We start from the raw sequence: 19,497 nt of genomic DNA, 5'->3' as shown, positions 1-19,497 counted from the left end.
GTTTTGTAGTACTATGTTACCGAACCACCGGACTATCTTGGCTCCATGTCAAGACGATCTACAACTTTCAGGAGTTGGTTTGGTTGATGCAGCCTTGGGAAATGCAAAGGCTAAAACTGCCTCGGAAGACACGCACGCTGCACTTTCGCTATGCAAGGCTTTGACATCCCACTTTCAGCCAAACAGAGACGTGCGGAACGACGGTCGAGCGGTTGTTAACTCCGGTTGCGGCTGTGACAGCTGTGCTACCCCACAGTGGATCACCAGCATCCGCAAGTGCCCCTCCAGCCCCTCACAACAATGACGCCCACTTTCTGAACTGCAAGGATGGGGTTATAAATTGCGAAGGTGGGTGTTGTTTTGGCCCATCCAACACCTGAGGCCTTGCATTGTAATCCTCGTACACCGCTGTTGCAATCGTAACACGCATATAAACAACATGGCACGCGCCCCACAAAACAGCGGGAATATCATTCCTCTCCTCGACCCCGATCACGATCCAGGGCAGGTACCGGCCGAGGACACATCCGCGAATACTACAAACACGTCTGCCGACAAGATGAAGGCGGTGCATTATGAGGGGCCGTTCAAGGTCTCGGTGAAGGAGATCGGAATGCCAAAGATCGAGCATCCAGATGATGTAATTGTCAAAGTAACGACTGCAGCCATTTGCGGTTCGGACCTGCACATGTACCAGGGCCGCACTGCCGCAGAGTCAGGACTGGTCTTCGGCCACGAGAACATGGGTGTTGTAATCGAGACCGGCGCAGGGGTGACGCTGCTCGAGAAGAATGACAGGGTAGTCATGCCCTTTAACGTGGCCGATGGAAGGTGTCAGAACTGCGAAGAGGGCAAGACAGCCTTCTGTACGGGGTAAGCAGAGGGATTCACTCGTCCGAGCAAAATCTAACAAGCGTGCAGCGTAAATCCTGGGTTTGCTGGGGGGGCCTATGGCTACGTAGCTATGGGACCTTACCAAGGTGGTCAGGCACAGTACATTCGTGTACCGTTTGCCGACTTTAACGCACTCAAGCTACCAAGAGGCACAGAGCATGAGGCGGACTTTATCCTGCTGGCAGACATATTCCCTACAGGGTGGCACGGCTTGGTGCTATCAGGGTTCCAGAGTGGTGAGAGCGTTGCAGTGTTCGGAGCCGGCCCCGTTGGTCTGATGGCGGCATACAGTGGCGTCTTGCGAGGCGCAAGTAGGGTGTTTGTCGTCGATACTGTGCCTGAGCGATTGAAGGCAGCAGAGAAGATTGGCTGCATACCGATCGATTTCAGGAAGAGCGACCCTGTTGAGCAGATCATTAACGCCAATGGTGGCATGGTTGACAGGGCGATCGATGCTGTAGGCTATCAAGCAGTGGACGCCTCTGGATCCAAAGAGAAGCCGAACATCGTCCTTGACCAACTAATCATGGTTACTCGTCCAACTGGCGGTCTCGGCATCCCGGGATTGTATGTGCCAGCGGATCCTGGTGCGCCAGATGAGCAGAGCAAGAAGGGACAGATTCTCATCTCGTTCGGAAAGCTCTTCGAAAAGGTACGTTTAGATTCGTGATGGTGCGATCGGCTGCTGACACCGCTAGGGACTGTCGCTAGGCACTGGGCAGTGCAACGTCAAAGCTTACAACAGGTATCTACGTGATATGATCATCTCAGGCAAGGCAAAGCCAAGCTTCGTTGTGTCGCACGAGATCGAGATTGATAGCGCGCCTGAGGCGTACCAGAAGTTCGACCAGAGGATCGATGGGTACACGAAAGTGCTGATACATCCCAACGGACCACTAAACTGATCAACTTCTTGCGCAAAGACTACATGTAGCCACCAAATCGAGAAACTCACTTCAATATGCGCGCACTTTTCAAGCCGGGTATCGTTCATGCCATCGAATGGGCCTTCTTCCGTCTGCTATGCGCTCGGTCGTCGTTGTAGCCAAACCTATTCCTTGATGATGTATGCCTTCAGAATTTTGACTTCCTCTACTGGCTTGTCCTCTCGATCTGTCTTGACTAAACCAAGTTTCTTGACCGTCTGCATGCCGCTCTTGACTCGCCCGAAGATAGTGTGCTTTCCATCCAACCATGGTGTCGGTGCCAGCGTGATGAAGAACTGTGAGCCGTTGGTGTTGGGGCCAGAATTGGCCATGCTGAGAATGCCGGCGCCCGTGTGCTTCAGAGCTGGGGAGATCTCGTCCTCAAACTTCTCGCCGTAGATTGATTCACCCCCACGTCCGGTGCCAGTAGGGTCGCCTCCCTGGATCATGAAGTTCGGTATTATGCGGTGGAAGATCAAGTTGTTAAAGTAGTTGCGCTGCGCGAGAGTAGCAAAGTTCTTGCATGTTTTAGGCGCGTGATCATTGTAGAGTTCGACCGTGATGAGGCCCTATGTTGGTCAGCACTTGCAGAGTGGCAGTGTGAACAAACATTACAATAGTGGTGTCGAGTGCGACTTCAGTAGTCATGATGTTCTGGCAGCGAATCGCGCGTTGATGGTGAAGGAGTACAATGTTGGTCGACTCGCATCTTTTCGAGACCGCGCACAGACCAAGACAGCCACAGCATGTGGCGTCCCTAGTGTGCATGACATCGTTGACTCGACCCGAGAGCCTCAATTTCTCCATAAGCAACAACAGCACAACTTCGCCAAAATGAGCCTCTCAGAATGGGCGCTCCCGCAGCTCTCGAAGCTTCTTCCTCTGGACAATGATTCTTTGAAGCAGATCATCTCTTACACGGAGTCACTACCAAACAGGGAAGCAGCGGATCACCTGCAGAACATGCTAGGTGATAGCCCTCAAGCTCTAGAGTTTATCACATCCTTCAACAACAGAAGAAAGCCGAAAGGTCCAGCTCAAACAGCGCCTGCGAATGGTCTTTCTGAGGTGCCCAAACCCAAGTCACGCAAGAAGAAGCAGACAGGCATAGGCAAGCCACTGCCAGCGCGACGGGTAGAAGACGCTGGTAACGTCGCTGGTGCATACATGAAGAGAGATGAGGACGACTACATGTCTGGAAGCTCAAAACACAAAGCTCCCAAACCAAATGCTTTCGGGCTGTCGCAAAAGCCAGATGCCCTGCAGTTACCAACAGCTACATCCTCAGGCACAGCGACACCAGCATCACGCGGTGTCTCACCAGCATCACGCGGTGTCTCACCAGCACCACAGCCAAATAAACTACCACCGTCGGCCGCAGGCCAACTGATTTCTGAGGCAAAATCTTCAAGGAACTCGTCGCCGAAGCCGAAGGCGAAGATTAGTGTGGCGGGCGGCACCCCAATGCATGGCGCTTCTACAGCGCTCAACGACCTTGAGTCTGCGATAAGAACCTTGGAGATTCAAACGAACCCTACATTGTCTGCACAAGACAGTAGCAAACGAAAGTGCAATTGCATGGCGACTCGACATCCACTTCTCGACGCTGCGCCAAATTGTCTCAATTGCGGCAAGGTCATTTGCGTCAAAGAGGGCATTGGGCCATGTACATTCTGCAACTCGCCACTCCTCAGCGCTGATGAGATTCAATCAATGGTTCGCATCTTGCGTGAAGAGCGAGGTAAGGAGAAGATGGCTGCGAACAATGCCAATCAAAAGCGTGCGGAGGTCGCGGTCGCGCCTCGTCCATTCTCAACACCAAAAACGTCCGCGCCATCCTCCGATGTCGATTCTGAAAACGAGAAGCTAGCAAAGGCCAAGCAACACCGAGATAGGCTTCTCGCCTTCCAGGCACAGAACGCAAAGAGAACACAAGTCCACGATGAGGCTGCCGATTTTGAAACCACAACTGCAGGGTTGAGCATGTGGGCATCACCGCAAGAACGTGCCATGCAGCTGAAGCGGCAGCAAAAGGCTCTGAGAGAACAAGAATGGAACGCTCAGCCCGAGTACGAAAAGCGAAAGGTTGTTGCCAGCATAGATCTGGCAGGCGGTAAGATCGTGAAACGTATGGCAGCAGCAGAACGGCCAAGAACACCCGAGAGCGAAGACGAGCCACCAGAGCCTAAACAGCAATACGAAACTGGCGCCATCTCGAAAGGCAGTGGAGCATTCAGCAGAAACCCGCTGCTTGGTGCTCTAATTCGGCCTACAATCACTGTCGAGGTTAAGGGTAAAGACAAACAAGTGGAAAAGAGGCAAGCTTGGAGACGTGTTCAGGACGACAATGATGATAACGAGCAGTGGATCCTGGATGGTGGAGTGTACGGCGGGAAGAACGAGACTGGAGAGCCAGAGGCCGGTCACTGATCGTTGACTCTGAAGTCGGTCCTCGTGCCAATGCTGTTCCCCGGATATACATCTGCGTCCGAATCGTTGACAAAACGAACAACCGAACAGGAGGTGAAATACAGCCATAGCCAAATACCGAGAACCCTATTAGTGGTACGCTATCGGCCTGTGATCACAACGGCAGTCGACTACCAATTATGGTGCAGATCACACCTGTCAAAACACTCATACGCGATCTTAAACCGCATCACTCAACAATTGAACGCCAGCCAAGTTGAGCTAATTCTCTTGTAATGCCAATTGCCGCCCTCGAATGATCGTACCTTCCTTATGCATTGCACGCAACAATGGCTTTCATGCAATTGCCGCGGCCCAAGACTACTTCCAAGAGTCCAAGACCTGTTCCCCGCAAACTTTCCCAAACATCCCGCGTTCATCGCCCATCACCGTAGGACTGATACATGCCGTACATACATCATAACCGGTCATGGCCGTCTTCGGTAATTTTCTAGTCGTTGAAACAAATTTCGTGGCGCTCGCCTGCAGTAGAAAGCCCACATACGCTACCATTATGCATCGTCTTCTTCGCTTAGAAACGCGAGCAACCTGGTGGTCTTGGAGAGCATCACTTGCGTTGCTGTGCAGGCAGCGGCAAAGGAGCGGGGTATGGGCGCTCCAAGAGGCTTGCCTCCAACATCAGATGCGGGCAGTGCATGTATAACTGATCTTCCCCAGGTTTTTCCTTACCTTCCCTCCTCTCTATTCACTTTGAATACCTCCAACCCTCTGTACCGTCTGGCTTGTAGGCTTTCCCTACGACATGACAAAGAACATCACCTTCAAGGATCAAGGAGTCACGCATCTCGAGAACGTTGAGAACGAGAAAGGTCTCTCTACCCCATCATTATCATCTCGGACCGAGGCGCCTTTCAGCATCGACCCGAAAGAGTCAGCTCGCCTTCGCCATGCTATTGACTGGCGTCTCATCCCTGCTCTGGGCGCTATGTACGGCATCTCCCTTATGGATCGCAAGAACGTCTCTAATGCCGCCATCGCCGGTATGCTAGTCGATCTAGAGATGGGTAGGGGAATTGGCTATAATCTCGTCAATCTATGCTTCTTCATCACCTATGTGCTGTGCCAGCCCTTCATGGTTATTTTGTGCAGAAAAGCCGGACCGCGGTACTTCCTCCCAGGTATGTGTGTGCGCATTCCACCGTAGTCAGTAGCTGACTCCAAAAAGGCATTTGTCTCGCATGGGGTGCTGTCATCGTTGGCTTCGGCTTCACGAAGAATTGGCCTAGTTTGATCCCACTACGACTTGTCCTGGGCCTGTTGGAATCGGGATATTTTCCAGGATGCGTTTTTTTGTTGAGTTGTTGGTATACGCAGTGTAAGATCTATTCTGTAAACGGGGAGCAGTACTGGAATGCTGATACTGGACAGTCGAGATCGGGAAGCGTTACAGCGTCTTCTACTTCATCGGCAGCATCGCATCGGCACTTTCCGGCATCCTAGCCTACGGTCTCCAGCAAATGGAAGGTGTCAACGGCATCCGCGGCTGGCGTTGGTACGGACTTTCTATCCCACAGCCATCACTGTCGTACTGACACAACCCTAGGATTTTCATCATGGAAGGCGTGATAACCTGCGGAGTCGCCATCTTCGCATTCGCTTTCATAATCAAGTTCCCGGACCAAGAGAAAGCCTCCCCGTCATGGGGCTTCCTCAAGAAACCCGGCGATATCGACATCATCATCGACAAGCTCAACGCCGACCGCGGCGACGTCGCCCCCGAAGCTTTCTCGTGGAAGAAATTCCTCGCTCCCGCGACACAGTGGTACATCTACGGCTTCGCATTCATATTTTTTTGCGTCACGACCATCGCGTACGGATTCGCTTTTTTCCTGCCCATCATCCTGAGCACGAAGCTGAAGTTCAGCGTTGCCATGGCGCAGTGCATGGGCGCGCCGCCGTATGCGGCGAGTGGCTTCATGATGTACGGCGCTGCGTGGTTTAGCGACAAGTACAAGACGCGCGGTCCGGTCGTGTGTTTCTTGTGCCTCATCTCTCTCATCGGACTGCCGATCATGGGCTTCGTGGAGAATCCGTGGGGCCAGTATGTCGGAGTCTTCATCACAGTCTCGGGGACGAACAGCGCTATACCCGCTATCATGGCGTACCAGGCGAACAACATCCGTGGACAATGGCGCCGGGCGTTCTGTTCAGCGACGCTCACGGGCCTGGGCGGCATTGGAGGTGTTGCGGGCGCGTTGATCTTCCGGACTGAAGACGCTCCATCATATGTCCCTGGATTTGCGGCGTGCATGGCTTGCAACGTGCTGGTCATCCTGACTACGGGGGTGTTAACATTATACTTCAGGAGGTGCAATGCGCAGGCGGATCGGGGCGAGAGGGTAATCAACGGTGATCCAACGTTCAGATTCACTATCTGAAATCAACAATCTCTGAAAGGTGGCGTTGAGGTGTCATGCAGCCTTGCCATGAGGCTCGTACTTTAGTAAACCAAGGAACCATTTCCCTGTTCAAGCCAGACCCACAGATCTCAAATCCTCCCCATCAGCTAAAATCATATCCTCCAACGGACTTGTACCGCCCTCACTTCTCCACCTCGACCAGCAATCCCAACACCCGATTCAGCGTATCCAACCTTTCCAACATCTTCTCCCTATTCTTCCTCACCAGCTCCTCTGCCTTCCTCCCAGCCTCTCGCGGCGCCTTCTCGAATCTCCTCACCACCTCTCCATTCTGCACACCCACCTCCTCGGCCCCAACACCCTCCTTCTCGAATCTCCTAGCCCACATGCCCCGCCAGTTCACCACACACTGCCGCACCCACACACACCACCACACCTCGCTCGCCCACCGCAGCAGAGCTTCCTCGCTAGCTCCGCAGGCGATGGCGTCGCGCCACTGCAGGTTGAAGTCTTTTGCGTGGGGCGAGCGGAGCAGGTAGGGAACTCCAGCGGCGGAGAAAAAAGTCCAGCGCGCGAGACAGGAGAGTCGAGCGGTGGGGGACATGGTGGATGGTGGTGGGGTGGGTTTGCATGTGCGCGGAGGTTGGCGGGGGAGTGTGTCGATGGAGAGGGGTGTTTCCCATGGCTTGTTGATGGAGGAGGTTCGCGGCGGCGATGGGGTGGATTTGCATGCGTGGCGAGGTTGGCCGGGGAGTGCGTCGGTGGAGAGAGGTGGAGGGGTTTCCTGGGAGATAGGCAGTGGCGATTGCGACGGTGGACTCTTGAGGTTGGTGGGTTGGTGCATTGGCGATGCCGGTGGTGTGAGAGCTCCGTGCTGCATCGTCGCAGGCGTGCTAGGGATCGACTCTCTAACATGGATGTGTGGGAGCGGGAAGTCGTCGCTCCAGCCGGCAGTGCCGGAAGGAATCGCGTTCGAGATGAGGTCCCGAAGTCTGCGCTCCTCAGCTGCTTTGGTGTGCTGAGCGCGCTTGGTGTAGTACTCTGCAGCGACATGTGGGAAGTGGGTGAATACCTTCTCTCTGACTGCTGTTCGTGTGCGCGCCGTCCAAGCCTGAATACCTCCATCTCCAGCTTCCTCCGTATCAAACTCGTAGTCGGGATAGCGCTCCGGGATCCACTTCTTCAGGAAGTACGATCTGTGATTGTGCTGAACGAGGTAGCTTTCTTCTTCCAGCCTAGCCCTGAAGTGCTCTGGGTGGAACAGCCAAGACGCGGCATACTCTGTATAAACTTTCATCGTCAGTATCTCTTCGCCATATTTTTCTCAGCCACGTTCAACTTACTTTCCTCGCTACTCTCAAACCCCCCATCAACAACCCGCCTCCCCAGTCCCAGGATTCGACACACCGTCCACGAATGTCGCGTAACCCACACCATGCTCCCCGGCCTGTCCGTGTCCTCCATCTCCTGGACCCGGATGTGCAAACCCTCAGGGTCAAGCGTCAATCCCAGCGGCTTCACCATGCTGCCCAGCACACCACTCTGACTCGCGTAGTTGAGCCCGAAAGTCATCCACGAGAACATTTCAGGCTTGAAGCAGATCTTGACATCGACTTGGACCCACGATACTAGCTCCTCGTCACTACTGTCCGCGCCGCCCTCAGTGAAGGCGTTTGCTGTCGTGGGCAGTGGAATGGCAAAGTACATGCAGTCCGGCGTTAGGAAGCCGCGGCGGCCGTGAGGCGTACCCAAGGCATCCTTGATGGCTTCGATGACGGTTGCGAACGGGAACGTGGTGAGCGATAGGGTGGAGCAGTCTCCAAAGGGAGCCGAGACGAGGAAATCAATGTCGCCAAAGTCGGACTTGCCAGGAATTTCGAAGGGTACGGTGACATGGTTGAAGATTGCCTCGAGAGCGTTGGTGGTGATAGTCTTCACCTTGGCGTAGACCTCGGTCGGTATGCGAGGGCAGTGGAGCGTCTTGAAGGCATTGCCGCCCATGACGGTGGATGTGCTTGAAGGAGTAGAGTCTGATAGAGCTGCTTTTGAAAGAAAAATAGGTTGGCGAAGGAGGACAAAGTAAGTGTCGTGGTGGTGAAGGCAAGTGCTAAGCGTTTGCTATGCCAGGTGAGACAAGGGCACGGCTAGGTGAATCAGATTGTTGGTAAACGCAAGCTACAATCACAGTCCCGTGCCAAAGCAGAAAGGTCACCGTGAACGGAAGGGGTAGACACTGAGCTTGTGGTCATTGAGTTTGTGTGATTACTGGATTGATCCATACCAGGTCATACCAAGTGAATGACAGTCTAAAACTCACTGGGCTGAATGCCTCCAGGAGTGTCTAACTGTACCAGAATTCCACCGACGCCACCAATTCCTTCCCGAATTTTCATCATTCGTGTTGCAGCGTATCGTCGTCTCTCATACTGGAGAGAAGGTGTGTTCACCAAGGTCGTCCAAACCGCAGGCCAATTATTGAAGGTGTCCATTTCGCCTTCTGTTTCAATTCAACAACGTCTAGTAATCGTTGTGGTTGTGCAGGCTGATGTCCTGGCCCCCATTCGAGGTTGGGACGTTCTCCGGGCCGTTCCCGCTGTTGAGACCTGAGATGTCATCTGTAGGGATCTTCTCGATGCCGTTGGCGTTTACGGGCTGCCACTCTGGGCTGAGGCCGTTTTCGCCAGAGGGAATGACGTTGCCGTGTTGGTCAACCTCGACGCCCTTGGCGGCCATGCGGACCTGCTGTGGGTCGGCTGTACCATGCAGGACGGCGGACCTAGCGTTGTCCAGCACCTTGGCCTGGCGCCTCTCACCGCGGATGCGGTCGATGTGATCAAAGTAGCCGTCGTCGACAGGCGTGACGTACTTGCCACAGAAGACACCCACCTCGAAGGCTTGTGTCTTGGGATCGCGTGGAGATAACGATGCGCAGGCTCTCTGCAAGTCGTCAAGTGTCTGGTAGATGACACCATCCGCACCAATGTGTTCCGCAATGGCGGCAGCGTCTCGCTGATGCGCGATGAGCTCAGATGACGATGCAAGATCGATACCGTAGATGTGAGCGTTGGTGATGGGAGGGGCGCAGGAAGCGAAGTACACCTTGGTAGCACCAGCTTCACGAGCCATCAGGACGATCTCGCGCGAGGTCGTGCCACGGACTATGGAGTCATCGACCAGCAGCACGTTCTTGCCCTTGAACTTCTGCACCATGGGGTTTAGCTTCGCGCGAACGCCCTTTTGACGAAGCTTCTGGTTCGGCATGATGAACGTGCGGAAGATGTATCTGTTCTTAACAAAGCCGGATACGTAGGGCTTCCCCAGTGCCTCTGCAACGCAGACGGTGGACGTGATGCTCGTCTCTGGAATGGGCATGACGACGTCGATTTCGTCGAGTGCCTTTGGGCCGAGCTGCTTCTTGATCGTGTCGGCGAGCGTGTAGCCCATGTTGCGTCGACTTTCGTCCACGTCGATGCCGTCGATGACCGAGTCTGGACGAGCAAAGTAGACGTACTCGAAGATGTCGGGCGTGTAGGACTCCTGCTTGGCAACCTGCTTGAAAACCGGCTCCTTGCCCTTTTCGAGGATCACGGCCTGGCCAGGCAGGATGTCCTGGAACGTCTTGTATCCGCACTGGACGAGGGCCACGCTCTCGGAGGCCATCATGTAGTCGAAGCCATGGCCGCTGTCCGAGGGCCTCGAGCCGAGGACCATGGGACGAATGCCGTAGGGGTCACGGAAACCGATCAGCCCGAAGCCTGTAGACTGTTAGGATGACCAATGCGTCCGTGAGCGACTGCCTCGACGTACCAGCAAGCATGGCCGTGCATGCCCATCCACCGACGCAGAGCTTGTACATGCGCTCCAGCGCAGCAAAGCAGTCGTTGGCGTTGATGCGGGCCTTGCCCGTCTCGTTGAGCTCGTCGGCGAAGATGTTCAGCATGAGCTCGCTGTCGCTCTCCGTGTTGATGTGTCGGTGGGCCTCGTGGTCGAGACGCTCGCGCAGAGCAGGAGCGTTGATGAGGTTGCCGTTGTGTGTCATGCAGATGCCGTACGGGCTGTTCACGTAGAAGGGCTGAGCTTCCGAGTTGGCGCTGCTGCCGGCGGTGGGGTAGCGAAGGTGGCCCAGGCCCATGTATCCAGGCAGGTCCGCCACGCGAGACCCGTCCTGGAAGACCTTGGAGGCCATGCCGTTACCCTTGCACTGGTGAAAGCGGCCGCCAGAGCTGCAGCTCACGATGCCAGCCGCATCCTGCCCACGGTGCTGGAGCAGGTACAGCGCATCGTGGATCTCGACAGACGCCGACGACGACTTGGCATCACCGTGGATCACGGCGATGATTCCACACATGGCGAAGAAGGTGTAGTATTAGATGTCGGACGCAAGGGTCGTCTTCTGCGCAACCACGTCAGTCTGCGATATCGCTGGGAAAAAGCAGTTCTCTCCATAGTGGGGGTCCGGTGGATCAGAAAGTCTTTGTGCGCTCATTCGAATGTCGCAAGTCTAACATCTAAAAAAATGACAAATTCATCATAACAGGGGGGGCGGTGAAGGAGGACACGCGAGCTACACACCTTGCTGTTGTAGGGTGTACGCGTACTGTGTAGGCGCAACGCGCTGGCAACGCGCTCAAGTGTTATGAATGTTGGGTGTGGGAGTAGAAGCACGACCAGCGGCTGTTAATGGGAAACGGCCATGTGTCTGGATCGTAGGGGGGGCAGGCGCGAGGGGCGTCAGACAGCGCTGAACGGTTCTTGCGTGCGGAGACATTTTGTGAAAGGAGGAGCTCGTGGGGAGCAGAAATTTTGGTCAGAGCAATGCGTGGATCGGGCGGACCGGCCAGTCTCGGAACGCCTTGGCTCTCCTCTCCACATTGGGGAGCTTTCACGAGTCCGACGTCGAGTAATGCGCGCAAGTCATCACACTGACACAGCGAAGGATGCAGCGATTGTCTCTTGGCCCAGGCCAGCCCAGCGTCTCGACTATCGTCAAGGGGCTACTCAGGACCTTCTGTTCTGGTGTGCGGACGTGCTACGCCTCTTGGCAATTGGTGTTACTGTGCACAGGCTCGTGAGTTTGGCAGTAACGGTGTTGGAGACGTGGTCGTCTCCTATAGCAATACGAGAGCAAGGCCATTGATTGCATATCCAGAGTCTGGCAAGTTACTCACAGACTCACTCACTTGATGCACCGCTGGCTGGCATCTCACCTGGTCGAGCTCACACCTGCCGGGGTTAGCACTAGCGCCATATTATCTCCCTGGCTGTTGCCTCGTGCGAATTCTGACTGCAACACTCGCACCAACGACAACGTCACCCTGGACGACCGTGTCACTTCCAATCAATACTCCTCTACCGTCGTCTCCATGCTTGGAAACGCCCCGTGGTCATGAGTGGGTCGCTGTTGGTGGAGCGCGGCATGAACGGGCGCATGCATCACTCCAGTTTGAACGCAATTGGCTGCAGCACAGCAAGTGGGCCCAAAAACACAACTAGAGATGACGATGCAGCTAGCAATGCAACTGCAACTGCTGCGTCTACGCCCCAAGCCTCAGTCTCGTCATCAACTGAGGAGAACAAGCTTGAGGACCTGAAGCATTACATCGCGCTAGGTTGCCTACACTTGGACCAACACATCCCTGCGCAAGGCGGCCAAGCGCCCATTTTAGATTTGGCATGGGACGAGCTATTACACTCCCGGTTCCCGGGTGAAGTCAGGCTGATCATTGGTAACGAAGCCTCTCAGCTGCTTGATGCACAATGGATACGGTTGTTTCTCCATCGCTCTCAACGCGAGACACTCGGCAGCGTCGCCCGCGTCTATCTACTTCCAGAGGACTGGAGTCGCCGCTCGATTAGTCGCAGCAGTATCACTCTGAAGAAGGCACTGCGCCAGCTTCTCAGCCGGATCGATACATCACCGGATGCATGGGCTGGCAACGTATCAGACAAACAAATCCAGCCATTTGATCCATGGGCTGGTCAATTGAACACGTCCCTTTACTACCTGTTCAACAAACTACCCTCGCCGGCACCATCCCCAGCCAACATCAAAAGCCGCTATGCCAGGAGAGCAGCCAACGATCTGATTGGTTCTGCAGAAGCTTCAGATTGGGAAGAGGACGGGCAACAACCGCTCAAAGGCCTGAGAACAAGGCTGTATCCTTATCAAGCCAGGTCAGCGAGCTTGATGATCGAGCGAGAGTTTGCACCCCAGTTACAGCTTGACCCGCGTCTGGAAACTCGCAAGTCTCCGAACGGAGACAGGTTCCTATACTGTGCACGCGACGGGTCATTCTTGCAAGACCCGCGGTTCTACGAAAGCAATCGCGGCGGCATACTCGCCGAGACTATGGGCTTGGGCAAGACCATCATCTGCCTAGCAGTCATACTTGCTAGCCAAGGTAATCACCCTCAGATACCTGCATTGTACCAGCGCCCCCTACCCGTGCGCACTCGGGTAGGCACGCTGAAGGAGATGGCATCGCATGTGCCTGGACGGTATGCTATACCTGGCAAGGTCTGTCTGGAAGAGATGGCAGACCACGCCGATGTCAACTTACCTCGCTTGAAAGATGTGCTTGATGAGAACATCCCATTCTATGAGATCCCACCAGAAATGCCACGGATGAATCGCAACACTAGAATGCCCCCTGCACGTCAATATGTCATGTGCTCTGGTACGATCCTAGTGGTGCCTAAGAATCTGCTGCACCAATGGCAGTCTGAGATTCGGAAGCATTTACTTCCACAAGCCCTCAAGATCCTTATAGTCGATACAGTGTCTAAACACAACAAGGTGAAGGCAGTCCCACTCCACCAAGAGGACTTTGCATATGCACATGAGCTGCCAGCGCCGACCGAGCTCATGAAGTACGATGTTGTGTTATTCACACGCAATCGCTTCGAGCAAGAGATCCAGGATGGGGTCGACAATCAGGGTAGGCGATATGTGGCCGGTGTCTCACGCGCCTGTATGTGTCCCTACATTGGCGCCACACGTATCCCAGATTGCAACTGTTTTGGAAGCGGCACCGTGTACGAGTCACCCTTGTTGAAGCTGCACTGGCTCCGCATCATCATTGATGAAGGCCATAACTTCTCATCAGCGACGTCCAACGCAGTGCTGGTCGCGAAGCAGATCCAGGTTGAGAGACGATGGGTAGTGTCTGGAACGCCTGCCAAGGATCTGGTGGGAGTGGAGGTTGACATGTCAACACTAGAAACCAACGATGAAGATCCGACTTCTCTCCGTGCATCAGCCATCGAGCAGCGCAAAAGTTTCAATCTTACAGATGAGTCGAAGGCGGTCAAAGCACTGGGTTCATTAGCCTCAAACTACCTCATGGTTCGTCCTTGGTGTGCTTCAAGCGCAGAAGGAGGCCTTGAATGGGACGAATATGTCTACCGGCACGAGCATTCCCATCGCAAGACCTACTCGGGCTTTTCTACGTGCTTTCAAAGGATTTTGGAAGGCTTGGTGGTGAAGACAAGGCCGGAGGATGTCGAGAAAGACATAGTGCTGCCACCTTTGAGGCACAACGTTGTATACCTCCAACCCTGTTGGTATGACAAGATGACGGCGAACCTGTTCATCCAGGTTTTGCGGGCTAATGCGATCACATCGGAAAGGATCGACGTGGATTACCTCTTCCATCCTAACAGCGTCAAGGACAAGCACAATCTCATTCGTAATCTGAGGCAGTCTAACTTTACATGGACTAGTTTCAGTGTCGAGACCGTAGTTAGCACTTTGGAGACGAGTGCTAAATACCTTTCCAAAGACGACAAAAAGTGTTCCGTAGAGGACGCCCAGTCACTTTTGGAGAGCAGCCATTCTGTGGCAGGTCTCCCAGCGACATCTGACTGGGCAGCTTTGAGTACGGCACACGAGGTCGGTGTTGCAGTTGAGAAGTGGCCAGCAGAATCCGAGGAGTCTTTTGCATTTGCATATCCTGACGAGCCTACAATGATTGGCATGACGCAACTACTCGAGGGTCAACTGCATGTTGATAGCAACATCAGATCTGATGATCCGTCCAACAACCTCGTCCTGGTTGGCGAAGCAGGAAAAGCGAAAATCAGGGCAATGAACGAAGCCGAGCACAAGATCAAGCAGCCCATTGATGATGCTTCTGCCGACGCTGAGGCAACGTCCAGAAAGACCGGAATACCTCCGGTACTAATCGAGGGCTCACAGCCCTTGAACAGTCGCAGAGCATCGATCCTTGCTAGTAAAGTATCACCCATAAAGCCAGGCAGGACCGAGCCCACAGACACTCCTGAACCTAGCACACCACTGCCGGCTCGACCCAAGAAACGCAAGCTCACACACGATGACGAGACAGCGACACTACCTGCTGGCTCGCCATTGCTTGAAACCCGCATCATCGGTACTACCTCAGCAAAGCTCACATACGTTGTCGACAAAGTGGTGGAGCACCAAGCATCCAAGAAAATCATCATCTTTTACGACGGTGATAACGCCGCTTTCTACATCGCACAAAGCCTGGAAGCGCTTTACGTCAACCATCGCATATACGCCCGTCAGCTCGATAACACAAAGCGTTCAGAGTACGTCCGACTGTTCAACGAAGACGATTCTGTCAGGGTCTTACTCATTGATGTTGCTTGCGGTGCTCTTGGTCTTAACCTCAACGCTGCAAGCGTGATCCTTATAGTGAACCCCATAAACCGTCCAGCCCTAGAAGCGCAAGCCATCAAGCGAGCGCATCGCATTGGCCAAACCAAGGAAGTTATAGTCGAGACTTTGGTACTGGAGAACACTATCGAGCATGCCATTTTCGAGCGCGCAAAGAACATGAGCCGTGCCCAGCATATGGAAGCGAAAGAGCTAGAGGACGATGCCGGTATTGTTGAGATCATTCAAAACGCGCAGATCCTGCCTGTGTTGGATGAAGAGCTGGGACTTGCGAAATACGCTCTCCTCAAGAGGCCGCAGCAACTTTTCGGTCGACCGGATCGGGACAGATACCACCGCATCCCGGTGAAGGATACCCCAGAGAAGTCCAGGAAGAAAAGGAAGATTTCCAATACCACCACTCCTTCGAGAGGAAGTGGTGTTGACACACCTATCGTGATTGGGGGTCTGTCATCGATGAGCTCGCGGGCAGGCCCGCTTGTATCGGAGCTTTGAGCGGCTGGGGAGCAATTTTGAGCAATTTTGAGGGAAAGTCAGGATTGGAACATATATTGCAGGGCCTGCCTACCCTGCTCTGCTCTCCTTGTTTGCCATTTGACATTTATAATGCCATACAGGTCGTCCATTGAAAACTTCATGGTGTCTTACAACCATCCGACTGACCTCTTCGCTGCCATTCACCGTACAACTATGCGTACTCACAGTCTACGCAGACATCTTACAGGCTAGGCCGTTTTGCTTCGGATATCCGAGGACTAGTATCCGCCAAGGTCATCACTATCACTGGGCATAGGGACAAGTGAACGAGCTTGGTGGTCGGGTTGACATCATCACTAGTGGCATGCAAGCCAAGTGGCAGTGGTTGGCACTCACGGTATGATGGATACAACAACAAACGGAGAGAGCGGTCGTGAATTGCGCACAGGCGATTGCATTAGACTGTGCGGTCGAAAGAGCACAATCACCTAAGGTCAGAGACGCTGGAAGGCACACATCTACCACCGGAGCGCAAAAAGTGGAGGCGGGGAAGCCAAGACGTCCTCTGCCCAAGCCACCGCTGCCAAGTCCGCTATCATCTCGTCGTCGGTCAAATGTTCGCTCCAGCACCAGCCTTCACCTCTCAGCTTCCATGCCTGCCACGAGAATCCAAGACAGATATGACGGCACCGTCACTAGCTGTATAGGGAAGGTGGTTGTGGATGTAGTAAAATACTTTGTGTGCCTCGAGTATTTATATCGGCCTTGCCATGGAAACCTGTCGATCAATCGCACCTGTAGCTTCTCTCCAGCTTTGAGAAAGAGGTAAACAGTCACGATGGTTCAGATACCATCACTCGTCGCACTGTGCTCATCCCTTGTGGGCTTGAGCAGTGCTGCTGCTCTTGGGTCCGCTGAAGAGTATGCCGATGGCTCTGTACACGCCAAGATCATGGGCATGAAGATGGTAAGATTTTGCATTCCCATCGAGCCTGGACTCGGCTAACATGAAGATTCAGGCCGAGTGGGATGCTGAACTTGCTTCAGGTGCGATGGACAGCTCGCGGTACCCTGAGCTTGGATATAGTGCTTGCGAGAACGGTTTTGCTGCTGCCATTCCTGGAGATGCAAACAACACTTTCAAGTGCAACAACGTAGGTGCTTTGCCGTGTGGGAGAAGTATCAAGCTGAGAAGCCCAGATCGATCTGTATCACTTCCTACCCCACGCCCAGCTCGGCAGTGTCGGTCAGGGTTCGTCTTCTTGGGGTTGGACCTCTGAGGACGGTCGTGAATTTGTGGCAATTGGCCAATTTGACGGCACTGCATTCGCTGAGATCTCCAGCGAAGGCAAGCTGCTTTACCTCGGTCGTCTTCCTCAATATGACCCCGTCGGCTCTCGATGGCGAGAAATTCGCATCCTGCGCGACTACGCTGTCATCGGCTCTGAAGCAATCAACAGTGGCGTCCAGATCTTCGACATGAAGAAGGTTCTTACCCTCGACCCCGCCAACCCGCACAACTTCACCCAGGAGGACCTTACTGGCTATTGGAACGAGCTTCCCGTCGGCCGTACGCACAACATCGTTGTCAACCAGGAACTCAACTACGCTATGGCCGTCGGATCTGTTGGAGGTAACGAGACGATTCGTGTCCGCGGTGACTTGCCCTGCCGTGGTGGTCTCATCTTCCTTAACATGACGGACCCCGCAAATCCGTTCTCGCCTGGCTGTGCTGCCGGGGATGGCTACGTGCACGATGCTGAGTGTCTGGTGTACCGCGGCCCGGACAAGCGCTACTATGGCAGAGACATCTGCTATGGTTACAACGAAGATACGCTTTCGATTTACGATGTAACCGACAAGAACGGCAACGTCACCAACCTCATCAGCGTCACGTCGTACCCCGGCGCGGAGTACGTTCACCAGGGCGTGGTAAATGACGAACAAAACCAGGAGTATCTTTTCCTCGACGACGAGTTCGATGAGCGCGATGCAAAGGTCGGGCCTATGACGCAGGGCCTTCCCACGACGCACATTTTCGATATCCGCGACTTGGAGAACCCCCATTACACGGGCAACTTCGAGGGCAAGCGCCGAGCTATCGACCACAACCAGTACGTAGTCGACGGATTCCTGTACCAGAGCAACTACGGCGCAGGTCTTACTGTTTATGACATTGGCTCCATCACCAAGGACCCATCCGGCGACTCCATCTGCGAAGCCGGCTTCTTCGACATCCACCCCGAGGACGACGAGCTTGAAGGCGGGGGCACTGTTGCCTTCCTCGGTTCGTGGTCGAGCTACGCCAACTTCAAATCCGGCTACATCTTCGTCCACACCATCGAGCGCGGCTCCTTCGTCGTGAAGATGACATCCAAGTCGTGTTCCCAGCCCGCCGTCTGCGAGTCGGACGCCTGTCTCTCTTCGTTGCGCGCCAGCAGCATCGAGGGCCGGCTGGAGCAGAGCATCGACTTCTGCGACGGCTACTCGAGGCGGCAGCACGACGACGTTGCCGCGATCCCGGACTATGCGCGCCTCGGCTGTGCTGCTAACGCCACTGAGGAGGTGGTTGCGAGGGTCAGCAGCGCGTGTGCATGTGTTCCCACCGTAGCGGTCCCGGAGCTACCGCGCACGACCAGCCGGCCGCCTGTGCCAACTGTGCTGCCGCCGAAGAGGAATTGAGGCCCACGCCGCCAGAGTGGGGAATGTCAGCCATGTGCTGCCGGTGATGATGAAAACACGCTACTCGACAGTCCTCGCAATCCTCCACTTCGTTTCCAACTCGTCCTTGATAAATTCAATCCTGTGTCGTGATACAACCCCCCCCCCCCCCCCCGGTTTCGACTGCCATCCCGAACAACCAGCCAGCATGGCAGGAAAAGCTCAAACGACACAGTGACTGCTATCCAGCCCCCAGCAACAACATCTAGAGGCCATCAGCGGCGTTTATTTATAAAAATAAAAAATATATATAAAAATAAAAAATTAAGTCACCATGGAAACGCGTAATGGCTTAAATACTTCCAAGTCCGCTCTGCAGAGGTACAGCCACACCACTTACCTCCCACCCGCCCACGCTCTCACCGGAGACAAGTCCAACGTAGCCAGTCTCGCCAGGAGAGTCCATGCATTTGAGAGTAACACGATGAGATTGGAGTCAAGTGTGTTGGTGTTGGTGTTGGTGTTGATGTTGATGTTGGTGTTGCGTAAACACTGTCGTCATCTCCACCGACCGCGGTTTCGAGATCCCAGCAGCGGGCAGGTAGCCCGGTAATGGATACCACGGGAATATGTCTCTAGATATGGGGGGTTCTGTTCGTTCTCTCGGCGTAGCGAGTCTGGGTTCGTGCGGGGAGGTGTTTGGGTTCTGGTGCGCTCTGCTCTGCTGTACTCTGCTGTACTCTGTAGTGACGAGGTCTTTTTTACGCGCTCCTCGGTTTCCAAGGCTTTTGGGTTATTGTGCTTGGGAGAGAGGACAGGTGAGATGAAAGAGTTGTTGAACGCGAATTGTAAGGAAGAAGGAAAATGGTAGATTTGGTGCACTGGATGTGTAGATGTATTAACATCTGGTAAAAGATTTTACGAACTTGGAATCTTCCTTTGCTAAACTGATTTTTATAAAAGCAGATCTATTTGACATAAAGAATAGACTTGCATATTAGTAAACACCTATTAGAAAATAAAGGCTATA

At 54.1% G+C, this 19,497-nt stretch overlaps 8 protein-coding genes across 8 annotated transcripts, besides 3 other annotated features; 5 read left to right on the top strand and 3 right to left on the bottom strand.

The window, feature by feature from the left end:
• Positions 1-439: 439 nt before the first annotated feature.
• Positions 440-1,799, top strand: EKO05_0006534 (uncharacterized protein; the record flags this gene model as incomplete). Its single annotated transcript, XM_038940326.1, has 3 exons — positions 440-873; positions 922-1,546; positions 1,593-1,799. The coding sequence occupies 3 exons, from the start codon at positions 440-442 to the stop codon at positions 1,797-1,799; spliced, it is 1,266 nt and encodes a 421-aa protein (XP_038798029.1).
• Positions 1,800-1,945: 146 nt separating this feature from the next.
• EKO05_0006533 (Peptidylprolyl isomerase) lies at positions 1,946-2,468 on the bottom strand (the record flags this gene model as incomplete). The annotated part of the gene is made up of 2 exons (XM_038940363.1): positions 1,946-2,389; positions 2,436-2,468. The coding sequence occupies 2 exons, from the start codon at positions 2,466-2,468 to the stop codon at positions 1,946-1,948; spliced, it is 477 nt and encodes a 158-aa protein (XP_038798028.1).
• A 186-nt stretch (positions 2,469-2,654) lies between these two features.
• EKO05_0006532 (uncharacterized protein) lies at positions 2,655-4,250 on the top strand (the record flags this gene model as incomplete). Its single annotated transcript, XM_038946144.1, has 1 exon — positions 2,655-4,250. One exon carries the CDS (start codon positions 2,655-2,657, stop codon positions 4,248-4,250), a length of 1,596 nt encoding a protein of 531 aa, XP_038798027.1.
• An 802-nt stretch (positions 4,251-5,052) lies between these two features.
• Positions 5,053-6,688, top strand: EKO05_0006531 (uncharacterized protein; the record flags this gene model as incomplete). The annotated part of the gene is made up of 4 exons (XM_038940316.1): positions 5,053-5,428; positions 5,476-5,625; positions 5,679-5,802; positions 5,854-6,688. 4 exons carry the CDS (start codon positions 5,053-5,055, stop codon positions 6,686-6,688), a joined length of 1,485 nt encoding a protein of 494 aa, XP_038798026.1.
• Positions 6,689-6,851: 163 nt separating this feature from the next.
• On the bottom strand, positions 6,852-8,671 carry EKO05_0006530 (uncharacterized protein; the record flags this gene model as incomplete). The annotated part of the gene is made up of 2 exons (XM_059636815.1): positions 6,852-7,951; positions 8,014-8,671. 2 exons carry the CDS (start codon positions 8,669-8,671, stop codon positions 6,852-6,854), a joined length of 1,758 nt encoding a protein of 585 aa, XP_059492798.1.
• A 516-nt stretch (positions 8,672-9,187) lies between these two features.
• EKO05_0006529 (Amidophosphoribosyltransferase) lies at positions 9,188-11,018 on the bottom strand (the record flags this gene model as incomplete). The annotated part of the gene is made up of 2 exons (XM_038940294.1): positions 9,188-10,425; positions 10,478-11,018. The coding sequence occupies 2 exons, from the start codon at positions 11,016-11,018 to the stop codon at positions 9,188-9,190; spliced, it is 1,779 nt and encodes a 592-aa protein (XP_038798024.1).
• Positions 11,019-12,056: 1,038 nt separating this feature from the next.
• On the top strand, positions 12,057-15,824 carry EKO05_0006528 (uncharacterized protein; the record flags this gene model as incomplete). Its single annotated transcript, XM_038946143.1, has 1 exon — positions 12,057-15,824. The coding sequence occupies one exon, from the start codon at positions 12,057-12,059 to the stop codon at positions 15,822-15,824; it is 3,768 nt and encodes a 1,255-aa protein (XP_038798023.1).
• An 820-nt stretch (positions 15,825-16,644) lies between these two features.
• On the top strand, positions 16,645-18,488 carry EKO05_0006527 (uncharacterized protein; the record flags this gene model as incomplete). Its single annotated transcript, XM_038940427.1, has 3 exons — positions 16,645-16,773; positions 16,826-16,960; positions 17,007-18,488. 3 exons carry the CDS (start codon positions 16,645-16,647, stop codon positions 18,486-18,488), a joined length of 1,746 nt encoding a protein of 581 aa, XP_038798022.1.
• Positions 18,489-18,625: 137 nt separating this feature from the next.
• Positions 18,626-18,642: a tandem repeat.
• Positions 18,643-18,758: 116 nt separating this feature from the next.
• Positions 18,759-18,788: a tandem repeat.
• Positions 18,789-18,969: 181 nt separating this feature from the next.
• Positions 18,970-19,011: a tandem repeat.
• Positions 19,012-19,497: the final 486 nt, after the last annotated feature.

The sequence above is a fragment of the Ascochyta rabiei genome, chromosome 10 (assembly GCF_004011695.2).
Source record: "Ascochyta rabiei chromosome 10, complete sequence".
Classification (NCBI taxonomy): Eukaryota; Fungi; Ascomycota; class Dothideomycetes; order Pleosporales; family Didymellaceae; genus Ascochyta; species Ascochyta rabiei.
Note: the sequence above shows the minus strand (reverse complement) of the source record. Positions and strands in the feature narration are given on the sequence as shown.